Source organism: Platalea leucorodia (genome assembly GCF_965183815.1).
Source record: "Platalea leucorodia genome assembly, chromosome: 4".
NCBI classification, from domain to species: domain Eukaryota; kingdom Metazoa; phylum Chordata; class Aves; order Pelecaniformes; family Threskiornithidae; genus Platalea; species Platalea leucorodia.
This window is the reverse complement of record NC_138826.1, coordinates 82,960,073-82,973,241: the sequence shown is the minus strand read 5'-3', so window position 1 is coordinate 82,973,241 and position 13,169 is coordinate 82,960,073. Positions and strand designations below refer to the sequence as shown.

The 13,169-nt window shown below is 34.7% G+C and overlaps 1 protein-coding gene across 5 annotated transcripts in view; it reads right to left on the bottom strand.

Moving 5' to 3' along the window:
- The window catches only part of PPFIA2 (PTPRF interacting protein alpha 2), a gene marked incomplete at both ends in the record, with an annotated part of 338,647 nt that overhangs the window by 228,442 nt on the left and 97,036 nt on the right, over window positions 1-13,169 (bottom strand). For 2 of the 5 annotated variants that reach the window (XM_082308358.1, XM_082308359.1), the window contains one exon: window positions 10,808-10,888. The exons of the other annotated variants lie outside the window; for them this stretch is intronic. In XM_082308358.1, coding sequence (XP_082164484.1) covers window positions 10,808-10,888 — 81 coding nt within the window. Of the gene's footprint in view, window positions 1-10,807; window positions 10,889-13,169 lie in introns of those variants that run through there. 5 annotated transcript variants of the gene reach the window in all.

Here is a 13,169-nt window from a genome sequence, read left to right as displayed (position 1 = left end):
TAAGGAGATGAACATATGCATTACTGTCATCAGATCTTTATTTGAAGCACAAAGATTGATGTTGACAGCTTTACTTCAAGCAACAGATGTGTGTATGTGTGTGTTTAGTGTAAGTTACTAATTTCATTCTTTTGCTGATCACAGTTTAGCAGATATTTAGCTTTATGCTCCACTGTTCATTACAGTGCTAGCCAAGCCATCCAAGTCTTCAGGCCAACAGAGACCATGTATGTTTTCAAACCTTTTGAGATACATCAAATCCGTCCACTGAGCCATTCTGGAATTCAGGTTTCCAACTACATGAAACAGAGACTCAGTTACTAACCTGAAATAATTTTCTGTCTGCCTACTACTAATATAAAAGTATGGTAAAGAAAAGAGGTTTCCATAACTTAATTTAAAAAACTTTTTTCTTTGCTTCATCAAAACTGTATATTAATATTTTTTTATTTGCCCAGAAATGTAACATCCTAATAATAATTTTCTCCACATAATATTTATTTTAGTAATAGAGTCCTAGGAAAATAATAAAACACACTGCAAATAGTATGCCTTGACAAGATTCATCTGAAATGACTGTATGATGTTACAGAGTCAACGTAGTCTTTATCAATATAGTTATATTGACAAGGATTATCTCAACATAGGGAGGCTTATCTTTCTGGACTCCTTCAGAGGAATATGCTCTCCCATAATACGATTTGGGACTCACAGAACTTGGCCCTTATTCTGAAATGCTGTTTACCAGAGCCTGCCATTACAGAAATCAAGTCTACATTACTGTTTTAGTTTGCATCAGGAGGTCTGAAGCAAATTTCCCATTGTCTCAACTTGCTTTGGTTTGCACCATGAAGTGATTTCAGAGTGCCTGAACTGGATCCCTTCTGGACGAAATGAAATAGAAAGATGATGTCTGAGAGTGCATCTAATGCTTTCCATCCATTCGTGGACATTCAGACAATGGGACCTGACTAGACCTATTCCAAAATAACCACAGACACCAGATCCTCCTCTTTTGCTCTACAGATTAACTTTTATTCTGCCACACTCCTTACTAATGGAGATATAAGCACAGGAATCCAGCTCAAGTAGCTTCCCTTACACCTCGGTTAGTCTTATAGCATAAGCATATCTCTACATGTAATCACACCCTCAATGCATTTTCAGTGCCATTGACACCTCCTCACCACTCTGGCTTTGCTCAGCACCAACACTGTTATGGCTGATGGTGTAGATAAAGTCATTCCTGATGCTGTGCCACCATCATGCATGCAGTATTAGAATATTGAATTTAAAAAAAAAAAAATCAACTCGTACTGTGTTAGACCTATCACTAGAAATAACACATTTCATAGGAACAAGCACTCTTAGTCATGTGAAACTGTAGAATTCCTCCTAGTGAAAAAATATAAACAGATCACTTAAATTTTCATGAATCAGTAATTCTAATTCTTTCAGTGAAAATACTGAATCCATGTTTTTCTCATTTGTTTACATATTTGAGTGAATCGCAATATCAACTGAACTATGTCAGCTGTCATTTCAAAACAATCCTGGCCTCATAGTCATCCTAAATGTTATGCTGAGCAAAACTGCCAACTGAATATTGAACTAGACAGGAATAGACGAGGTAAAATAAAATTTATTTACTGAAATCAGTATTAAGAAATTTAGTATTAAAAATCTTGTGATGTATATTAACACTACTCCATTCAAAATGAAAATACAACCTATGAATAAAGGTAAAAATGGAATATTTACTTTAATGCTTCTATCATAGCAATTTCCCCAAAATAGACATAACTATGAGCTAATAAGTTCCTCAGCAAAAAAGTTTATTCACATCTCAGGTTATTTAAAACCATTAAAATAATGCATTTGATTGCTTGTCTTCAATCATAGGACAGTTCAACATGCCAAGTATTTTGCATTATCTGTCTTCAGCTGCTTTTTCCCTTGCCTTAAGACAGATGTAAGAAAAAGAAGAAATTTGCAGGTAGATCACCCACCTCTCAGCATCATCAGCTGATGCTGTTGATAATGAAGACTGTATGAGTAAATGCTACATGAATAACAGGCAAGAAACAGATCCTCTTGCCTTACAAATTTATGAACTATGTATAAAAAGACTGTGAGGACAAATAAAGTGAATACTGTGCTAGTTAGTAATGATACTAATTCCTTTCACTTATTTTTTTCCAAGTCTACTAAGTTGTTTCTACGCAACTATATCTTTCTCTGAAGTATATCGATCTCCAAATGAAAAACATTTTTTAAGTGCTGATATATAGTATTTCCAGCTCTTGAAGGACATCTAATTAGCATAGGCTTATCAGCTGATGTAGATGGCTATGTTTATGTTCTTATAGCTGACTAATTCAGGCTTTCAGACAGTAAAAGCTATCCTGAGAAGAATTTTGAAGTGGATGCTATACGTGGTACTAAAAGCTAGTCAAGACAGCACTAAGAGCTTCCAGACCAAACACCCTCTTTTACTAAACACCAGGAAGTGGTACCGTGCTCTACTTGGTCCAGTGTGTAGCAAATCAAGAAGAAGGAGGCAGTATCATTTAGATCTGAGACTACTACTAGGAATATATTTGAAATGTACGATGAAATCAGCAAATTACTTTCACTCTCCTCCCAGACAGGGATGGGATAGCTTCAGCAGTGCTGCATAGCAAGACTGGTAATGTTCATCGTGGGAAAAACCATGCCATTTCCAATAGATTATCATCACGATTTATACAGGATGTTCAGGACGCCCATCTACAGAGACGCAATCTGTGCTCTCAGAACAGGCTATGCCTATATTATTCTATTTTTTCCTATAAGGAAAGCTTATTATCCAAGCATTCTGCTATCTCACTCTATACAGCTTGTGTTCAGTTAAGAGAATGGACCAACCAGTATCAAACCAACACACATTACTGTGTAATAATCCTTAGTATTCTTACTATTCTGGAAAATACCAGTACATTTCTTCCTCTAGTTTTGTTTTCTATGCAAATTATTGTAAATGAAGCCCAGGTTCAGAATCCAACACTGAAGGCACTTCTGAAATTGAGCCAGAAACATGTTTCTAGCTATGATTCAGAAACCGTACCATGATCCTATTTCTGGAATAGGAGGGACACATTCCTATTGCTATTCCTCCTACTGGTCCCTTGCTTTTATTGGTCACATCCACTCAGCTGCAAAAGAAACAGCAGCTCTGTTTTAGCCCCAGTGATACTTGCAGAAAAAGGAAAGGTATTTTCTGACTCTTCACTCTATTACTTTGCGAAGTAGAATTGGCCACACTCTGAATGACAGGAATTCTGCATGGGAAAGGTGCATTGACTGCTCTGCTTGGTTACTGTTCAGTTTCAACATATGAAAAAATGCTATTACGTGGACAAAATATTTTTGTATAATAGGCAAAAGAAAAGTTTACATGAATATTGACTTAAGACACAAAGCCTTTAAGCTCTTTCTATTTTGTTTTATGTATGTATTTTAAGGTCCTGTATTCTTTGCTTACTCTAATTATCATATTTTTGGAGTAAGCAACCTAATTTACTAAGTCTCTACAACTGAAGAATACTATAGACAGAATCCTTCTAGGCTCAATTATTTTCTTAATTGTCTTTCGGAAAGCATGTCTGTGTGCGTGCATGTGTTTAGTTTGTGGCTTTTGGGGAGAAGGATTGATTCTCCTGATTTCCACTACCAAATTCATGGTAATTAGGCTTATCTTAGAACCATAATGTTTCTCATTTCTTCCTTAAGCAATGTCCATTTCCACCCAAGGAAGGATGCAAATGTATCTATAGATTAAAACAGTCAGTTCATATTCAGTCAAGTCACCCTTCCCAGTTCACTGCATGCAGAACAGCATATTCAAAAAACTATCAGACCATTTTATCGACTGGCTGGAAAAAAAACTATGGAAAATATCGGGCCATGCAGTGCTACTGACTTTTATGCAGGAAGAGGGTATGTGGTGGCAGTTGGGGCAGCTCTCAGCACGGTTCCAGCTAAAACTCAGAAGCTAACCAGAAAACAAGTAGCTTTTCAAAAATACTCCCTGTGTCACAGGTGTGGACAGGACTGCTTGTGGTGAGGACATTGTCTTTCATGAGCTCTGATGGCCACAAGTGACAATTCTCTGGCACAACAGAATTATGCAAAAAAACCCTTGTGCAAACAAAATTATTTCTCTAGATACTTAAGATACATTACATTAAATACTTCACACTAACATACTTTTAGGGCTTTTCAGCTGAATACTTAGATGATATTCTTATTTTCCTGTCAGCCTGAATAATTCTGTTCCACTTTTGGAGTCCAACTGCCACATTCTCACCAACTCGGTAAAATAATTAAACCTACTAGTTGTCAGTATAGCTGGACTGATTAACAAATGCTCACAGTCTTCTCCATTCTACCAAAAAAAAAAAAAAAAATTAACAGCACTACCAGATGAAACTTACTGAAAGTTTATTTGGTATAACATGTTTTAATGTATAAAATTTTTAAATATTTCTCCTTCAAAATTTTATAATTGTTTGAACACAGAGAACATTAATATTTTGCAGTACATTCAGATTAACACTGCATTAACATGTCTGTATTTGAGCAGAAAAGTTTAAGTCTGCTCTTCACAAAACAGGCAATAAAAATACATATCACAGAATAATAATAGTAAATAAGAACAAATAACACTCACTTGTAATGTAAGACCAGCCTCTATTGCCATTTGTCATTTATTTCTGAGTAAAAGAGCCTGTATGCATATTCCTCACAATGTTCCTCTGAAATTCCTATGTTCCAAAATTATATAAAACCCACTTCTATGGTTATAAATATTTCCAAGGTATTTGCAATGCAAATCACTTTATTATTGTCTTCTGCCTTTGACACTGCCCAGACTTGCTAATGATTTTTTTTTTTTTGGCTACAGGGTAAAGCACTGCTCCAGCATTACTACTTTCTGCCACTGTTAACATGTCAGAAGTCTTTAAAAGCACCTCACTGTCAGCCTTTCTGCCACTGTTATTATTTATACTCACTAACACAGCTTTCAAACCTTCTGAAGTCTACAACAACCTGCATGATCTGTACCACAACTTTTTGCACACAAAACCAATTACTCAGTTGACTCCTGTTACAGTTGGCCTTTTAGTGATGTTTACCATCATTACTGATACAAGTTACCAATTGGCTATGGACTTGCACCTTTCACAAAGAACATGTCTCAAGTACTTTTACATGATGTTTTTTAAAAAAATGTACTGTGCCAATGTGTTAAGTAAGAAGAGAAAAATCTTTATTTAGGCAAAACTAAGGGAAAATTCCACGCTTGGCAGAGGGTTCCTGGAAGGAGCTGCCCACATGCTTGGCCAGCTGAAGGGTTCCAGATCATAGAATAGATAAGATCAGATTCCACAGTTCTTCTGTGGACCTAGTGACACAGCATTGAAAATACAAACAAATTTTTGGCCCTATTCTGCATGTTATATACAGTATGCTTTCTACACGTGCAATTAAGTCTGCACAGAGCACGAACAGAGTCATCAAATACACGTTTTACAAGAATTTTGCAGTGGTATGAGTGATCATATCAGATTCAAGATGACTAGTAACCCATCTACATCACCAAAAATATTGTTTTATAATAGAACTGGGGGGTTCTGCAAAGAAACTCAAAAGCTGTTGTCTTTGATATTAAATTATATTGCATAGAAATACGCGAGGCAACAAAATAGTCAAAAAGTTATGACCTACTAAACAGAGTAGCACGGCATACCTGCTCAAAGCATAAGCTAATGATAAATGTATGCTAACAAGTGCAATTACAAATTTTAACAGGATACTTTCTCTTATAGGAGAGGCTTTTTGTTTCATTTACTATTTCCATATAAGAAGATACATGAAAGAACAATAGGATTACTGAAACACTAAAACTACAAGACAGTATAAAATAGAAGTTCTGGGTAAGTATACAGTTCATTTAAGCTATTAAAATAGGAATTAATAGGAAAATTAATGAGTGTACCTACTATTTCTTATAGAATATGCTTTTTTTTCACACAGCTCAAAGCACATTCTGTACCAGAAAGTACCATTTTTATTTGCATTCTGTTGTTAATTCACTATCATCGGAGTGTAAAATTTAGTTGTTAAGAAATAAAAAACAGTAGTAATCAGTATCATGGTGACAGATATGGTTTATGTATAGAAACGTTTCCCAGTAACCCAGCTTCAAACCTTTGATCAGCAATGCACTTTTACAGTAGTTCATAGTGTATTTACATTTTTACATCAGATTAATATTTTAGGATTTCTCTGTGGGTTTTGTAAGAAAGCAGTTTTATTTCTTTATAGACCTTCTGATCATCAGATGATAACTTTAAAAAAATTGCTTTAACCTCCAAAGGTTTCAGAAAAGACCAGCCCTTACTTCACTACTTGTTAGCAAAAAGGATGATACTCTAATTGTCCTAAGAGTTCATTTATAAACCACAAATCTCATCTGACTATAAAATAGGCTAGTATTGCTTCCAAACATTTGAAAGTTTGTGTTTAACATTTATGGAAGCTGTTACTACATACTGCTGATTTCAAAGCTAAAGATGCAGCCAGATCCATGAGACCCTGTGTACTGCCACAATTTGAGCCTGTTTGACTCTCTCTACTGTATATGCCTAGTATCTAAGTTCTGCCCACTGGCAACTACTTTTAGCTCTCATTTAGGTCTGTGCTTAGATCTGTGCTTCAGATGTGTGCTTAGCTTAATAATTGAAAGTTACAAGAGTTAAAAATACTGTTCATAAAAATATTTCAGTCTTTTCTTTTGCAAAGATACTGAAACAGAAAAAAGGCTCTTTCAATTTCAAATTCTGTTGAAATGAACAATGTGTACAATGTGAAGATACTTTGAATGTTTAGAAGTTGTGCAAGTTAGTATCCACATGTATTAGTGAAGACAAACAAATTAAGAAAACAAAAAATATTTGCTGGATATGATAAACACCAACGTAAACTTAAGTTGCTTTTAAATAATCAAAGCAGTATTACACAACTTTCAAAAACGAAATCTGAAATTTCAAAATTAAGTTCCTTTGTGCTATGCTTTCATAAAAAAGGAACCACCCTCAAGTTCTCTATAAAAACAGCTTGATTAAAAAATATTTTTTCAGTGCATTAATGTTTCCCATTTCATAACCAATAGCCAAGTTAAAAATATCTCCTTTATAATCCAAACTTTTGCACTTGCATCATTATTTTTTGCAAATAACCACTAAATACAGTGAAATACAAGACCAACCAGAGAGCGAGGCAATGTTACTACTTGAACTTTGATGTTTACAATGTTCATGAAAGATACATGCTGACTGTGGGACTGCTGGCAAATTAATTTATCCACACAGAGTAGCAGAAATACTATCTTTTTATCAAGCTTGAAGACAAAAAGAAATAAAATCACTGCTTTCTGTTATATAGCTGCAGAGGTCTGCCAAGGCTGGCACAAGCATACTGAGATGAAACAGAGAGATACTGAAATACAAAGCACTAAACTTTGGTATTGCCTTGGTTATTATAAAACTAAACCTTGTTCATAATAGTGTTACAACTCCTTCCTTTCATACAGTATATAACTTCTTTATATGACCTCCCCTCCTGTATTTTTCTATTTTAATTGTTTTAATCAAGCATAGTCTAGGGATCAAAGCTTAAGCTTCTTTTAATTATAGCAGGTGGTTCAGCAAATATACTGAACCAAATAACGCTTTTAATATTTGCAGAATTTCAGGACAGATTTCCTGAGCAGAACAAAGGTATTAGGAATTTCATAGCATCTAGATAGTTGCAGATATTGATGTAATTTTCAAATTCAATACTTTTTCTGGACACTAGGTGTCCTGGAGACCAAAGAAGCTAATAAAACACAACAAAGTGGGAGAAAAGGGGGAAGTGAAAAAACCTGTTTATTCATCCTGTGTCATTACAGGTGAAAATATAATTTTAAATGTTGCAATTAGTTGTCAAGAAATTTCTTGTTAATGTCATCTACTAAAAATAAAATTCATCAGGCAAGAAAAATCTCTGGATTTGAAAATTTATGCCAGACTTCTAATTTCAATTCATGTTCACTTATAAAGTGAACACACTTTATAAAGTTGATTTTAAAGCATACTATTCAAAGCATTTGATTAAGATCTTAATAAATGCTCAAAAACTTGTAGAGGTATTCAGGAATTATGATTCTTCCCAACCCAAGTGTTCTGCTCCATGCATCCCTGTATGGCCAGTCTGATTCCTTGGCCAGTAGAGGCCAATTTGGTCTTATTTCCTAAGAGCATCAGTGAAATGCCAATAATAAAGTTACAATTTGCACACATGCTTTGTGCTTCTTTCAATACCAGTTTTGTTGCTGAATTAATATGTTGCATTTTTGTATCAATGTACAATCAATTCAGCTGCTTAATCATTACATAGATGTAGAATTAATTCAGTAGCTTAATCACTTGTTACCCTCCATCAGTCAGAGTTCAGGCCCTCATCTCACAATTTTTGTATTTGTTCAGTTTTAAACATGCTAGACATCATTGGCTTTGCTAAGATTATTTTCACACATTTAGGTTAAATAGCAGCATATATATTTCAAATTAAGAACCATTAAGCTGTCCCATAACTTTGCAAACTGTGTAAATGAAAGAGGTTCTCTGTCTCAAAAAGATTACAATGTAACATATAGAAATAATAGAATAGGTAAGAAAACAAAAGGTGAAAGTAGTTTAAAACAGATCAAAACAATTAACAAGAGTCATATGAAGTCCTTCTCAGCAATTATTACATGTGTAAGCAAAGATTGAAGTAACTCAAGAGGGAAAGAGAAGATACCACAAAAAGCTAGGAAGCAAGGAACGACAAAGGAAGCCAAGGCAAGAACTGGAAAGTTACTTCACAGATCTTTCTTTATACTGCATGTATGTAAACAAATAAATAGAAAAAATAATTTTAAAAGGGCATCACAGGAAAATATAGGCTTTCTCTCGTCGATTTTTTTTCAATTTTTCAGGGATTCTTTTAGCACTGATAACACCAAGGCGTTCTAGAATACAAACACAGACTGTCCTGAATTAGCAACTTTACATTCCAAGGTCATTTAACTCTACATTGCTCATTAAAGTATCCAGAACACAACAGGAAATTTGGTTATATTTCCCTTTTATTTATTGTCCCCTCAGCTTAAAAATCAGTAGAAGAAATAATTTTTAAAAGAGAATTTTTTATATGTGGGATAATGTCTACAGTAATCATAGAAATTGCTAGTGGCAACAATACATACTGTAAAAAAAAAATATATACTTCATTGTTAGCACTTACTTTCATAAAGTACCACATAATAAAATATTCAATTTGGTATCACAACCAAACATCCTAATTTTAGTGACTTTTTCAACTCAACACACTCAGAAAGAATACCTGACGTCAGGAACTGTGTTTAAGAGCATAGCTACAGGAGGCTGTATAGAATATTTAGATGTCAGTGTGTGAAAAAAGTAGTCATGCTGTAGAGGAACAGGCCTGGGGCATTCATGTCTCTGATTCACTGCCAGGATCAGCAGATCGTCACTGTTAGGAGGATGCCACTCTTTCTGCACAGCCCTCAACTATCATTTGACATCACTGTAAGAAGGGCAAGACAGTAAAATTAAAAACAATGGATTATAAGAAGACAAGAATGAAATGCAGTTATTGGACCCAAAGAATGGGGTACCTGTATTTCTGAAAGAAGTTTGCCATGCATTTTATGATCACCTTTTAATGCCTCAGATTGTCTGCTGTGGTAGCATACACAGATTTATTACATATTAAAGACATCACTCTACAATAGCATAAAGTAACCAAAAAGACAAAACTGTTACATGATCAGGAATGGGAAGGTTATTTAAATCCTAACTGTATCAGAGGCTGAGCTGAAAAAGCTATTGCCACTTTAAGTAGTGGAGTGTTTGAATTGCCCTGCAGGGCTGGAGTGCTATAAGGAGCAGCTGGGGCAGTGGGATTGTGGTTTTTTTTTTTATTATTGTTAAATCTTGATATAGGGTTACCTAGTTTTCCAGAGCCAAGGCACTGAAGATTTCTTTTAATTAAATGCTACTGAAAGATGGTTGTAATTATACTGGTTTGCACATTAGATTTAGAGCATATAATAAATTCTTGCCTTTAGCTAAGCACACAAGCTTTACCTGAATGAGGCAAAACTTGGTTTAAAACTGAGAACCTTAATAATCCTAACAATAGATTCTGCTGTTCTATCAATTGCACATGTATGATTACTATCCACATGAATGAAATTAAGCATCAGCTAGCATGAAACTACATTCAGGATTAATATAAAAAAAAAAAACAGACAGGTACAACATATGAAGTTTTTAAAATTTTTTTTGTATAATATGAATTTGGAATTTCTGCTAATGCCAGCTGCTTATCTGAACTAAACAGAAAGACAGTGTGGGTCCATCTAAGGAACTATAAATCTAATGAATTGTAAGATGATAGTATTATTGGAAAGACAATCAACAGCAAAATTATTGTGAATGCAATTTTATGTTTGGTTAGGAACAATTTACTTACTGATTTTTTTAAGGTAGCAAACTTACTGTAATGATATTGATTTCTTACATATTTTCTCCTACCAATACAAAACTAATTAACACATAAGCTTCTTAAGCTGTTAGCTACTCTTACTCAAAGTTTACCTATCGTTTAAGTACAAAGAAAAATCCTTTCAGTTTTATTAAAGTTCACTTACCTGAAAAGTATAAAACCGGGTCCCATTAGGAAGATGCACTTTAGGAGAGGCAGAGACAGTGTTCATATCCGAGAATATCATTTCTGGTCACATACACAATACAATCCACAGAGAGCTACAGATGCAGTGTAGAGTGCTAAGCTCGGAGGTAAATCCTTTCATACATTTAGGGAGGCAATCGTACAAAACGCAGTCTGCCCCATCCATTCAGATGTCTAGTGACAGCACTTTGAATTCCCCACTCCTACATCTGTGAGCTAAACTGTAAGGTCGTCACTCCCTGACCTCTGGCTCAGCTAGCCCTTCAAAATATGCACAACGAATAAAAATTAGAAATGCCGAAGAAAAGCGAGCTAGAACCTACAGTACACAGAGCCTGTGCAGAATCTGGCAATGCTTTGGACCTGCCCATCTGTTCTCAGTGATAATCACCTCCCTCCACCACAGCCTTGCAAAGTGATTATGCTAAGCATCCCAGTTAACCAATAACACACAGTTTCATTTCAAGCAAGCATGCACAGTGAAAAACAGAGGACCTCTTCTGACTAACCTGAAGCATGCCTTGTGTTCAGTTTATAGCTGTATTTGATAACAATGATAATTTCATCATTTCAGTTGCTGATAGTTATGTTAACACATACCAACTTGCTTTAAATAACACAAAGGTGATTTTTTTGTTGTTTTGACTGTCTTGCCTAGATCAAACAAGCAGTGTATTGCTCTCCAAATTAGTATTTTTTATATTTCTTAATTTTTGGGAGCTACTACAGACTGCAAATAAAAATTAAATAAATATTATAAATAAATATTTGTGAGACTGTTTACAGAGCTACAGTCAGTTTAAATATAATACACATTATAAGCCTCTCTTCTCATTCTTTTCTAATTCTTTTTTTCTCACCTTCAGTCTGAATCTCTCTTTAGGAAAGGTTTACCTAACATTACTAAGTATAAGGTTGAAATTTTATCCTGAGCCTTACTGTGCTTCACAAAGCTATAGACCTACACCTTAGCTCATTAGCTATACACAATATCTTTAAAAAACATTATTTTTTAAGGTCGGTAATACTTGTGAACACCTGCACTGAACTTCCGAAAAGCATTCATTTCATTTTTTCTTCACACACAGATAGTTTGAACTACATGTAGACATTAAAGAAAGTAATATTCAAAGAATTTGACACCTTTTAGCAACAGAAAATAAGTGTTCCATTTACAAAAATTGAAAAGTAGAGTTTCAATAAAGGGTAAAAAATGGAAAGTGGTTGGAAAACTAACTTTACATGTTCTGTCAAGCACTTTGTATTTTATTCATAAGGTTTAAAAGGGAGACAGAGAAACCACTTAAGAAATGGTAGTTTCAAAATGAAACTTGTCAAACATCTAAAAGCCTGGTGAGTTGCCAGGCTGCCTCTGTTTTTTATTCTGTTTTATCTTAATGCTTTTAGCAACTGAAGCTAATACTAAAGTAAATTCTAAAGTAAAATAACTATGAAAGGAGTTGGGATAGATGCAGAGATGTCTGTCTGTTTCAATGTGTATGCCAGTGTGGCACATACCACAGTAATCGTATTTGGTAAACCAAAGAGAAAAAATCCTCTTAGATCCTAGTCATGTCTAACAATTTCTTATAATTACCATGATATTGCTTCTATAACATTTACTGAATCGAAGCAAAACTACTGTCTGGAACATTTTCTTGAGACCTAGATTTCAGATTATTCTCCCCTCTTTGAGTTCTCTTCCAGAAGATCTAGATGCTGGTATTAGCAAAGGGGTCCCTCAGCTGGTCAAAGGAAAGATACCAGATTGTTGGTAATCTGAGTACAGAATGTTTTATTCTGAGCTGATACCTTCCCCTTTATAATCTACCTACCAAACATATGGTATTTCCCTGCAGTGCAATGAATAAAGTTTCTTTCATGGACACTTAAGATCGTTTGCCCTGAAAGATGACAGAAGTTTACTCTTAGTTTCCTCACCAAATGCATAATTTGAAGAATTCATGTGCAAAATCCCACGTACATTTCTCCAATAGGCAATTACTTTCACTACTAAATAACTGTACCTATTAGTTTGAACTTCTCTTGCTTCAACTTTCACAACTTCTTAATCCTCATTTCTACCAGGGATATAGGAAACTCAGTTGATCTTCCCATATTGGCATTTGCTAAACCTTAAGCTAGTTCATTCCTAAAAAAATATTGTCAACATCTTTAAGAAATGGTCAATACCAAAGTTAAACATAACTGCTCTAGTGACAGTCTCAATAACGCCTTCCATAATCATAATACCATTGCTGTATTTTGACTTGCTAGTTCCCTATTTGTTCCTCAAGGACTGAACATCTTCTTCTAGCTGC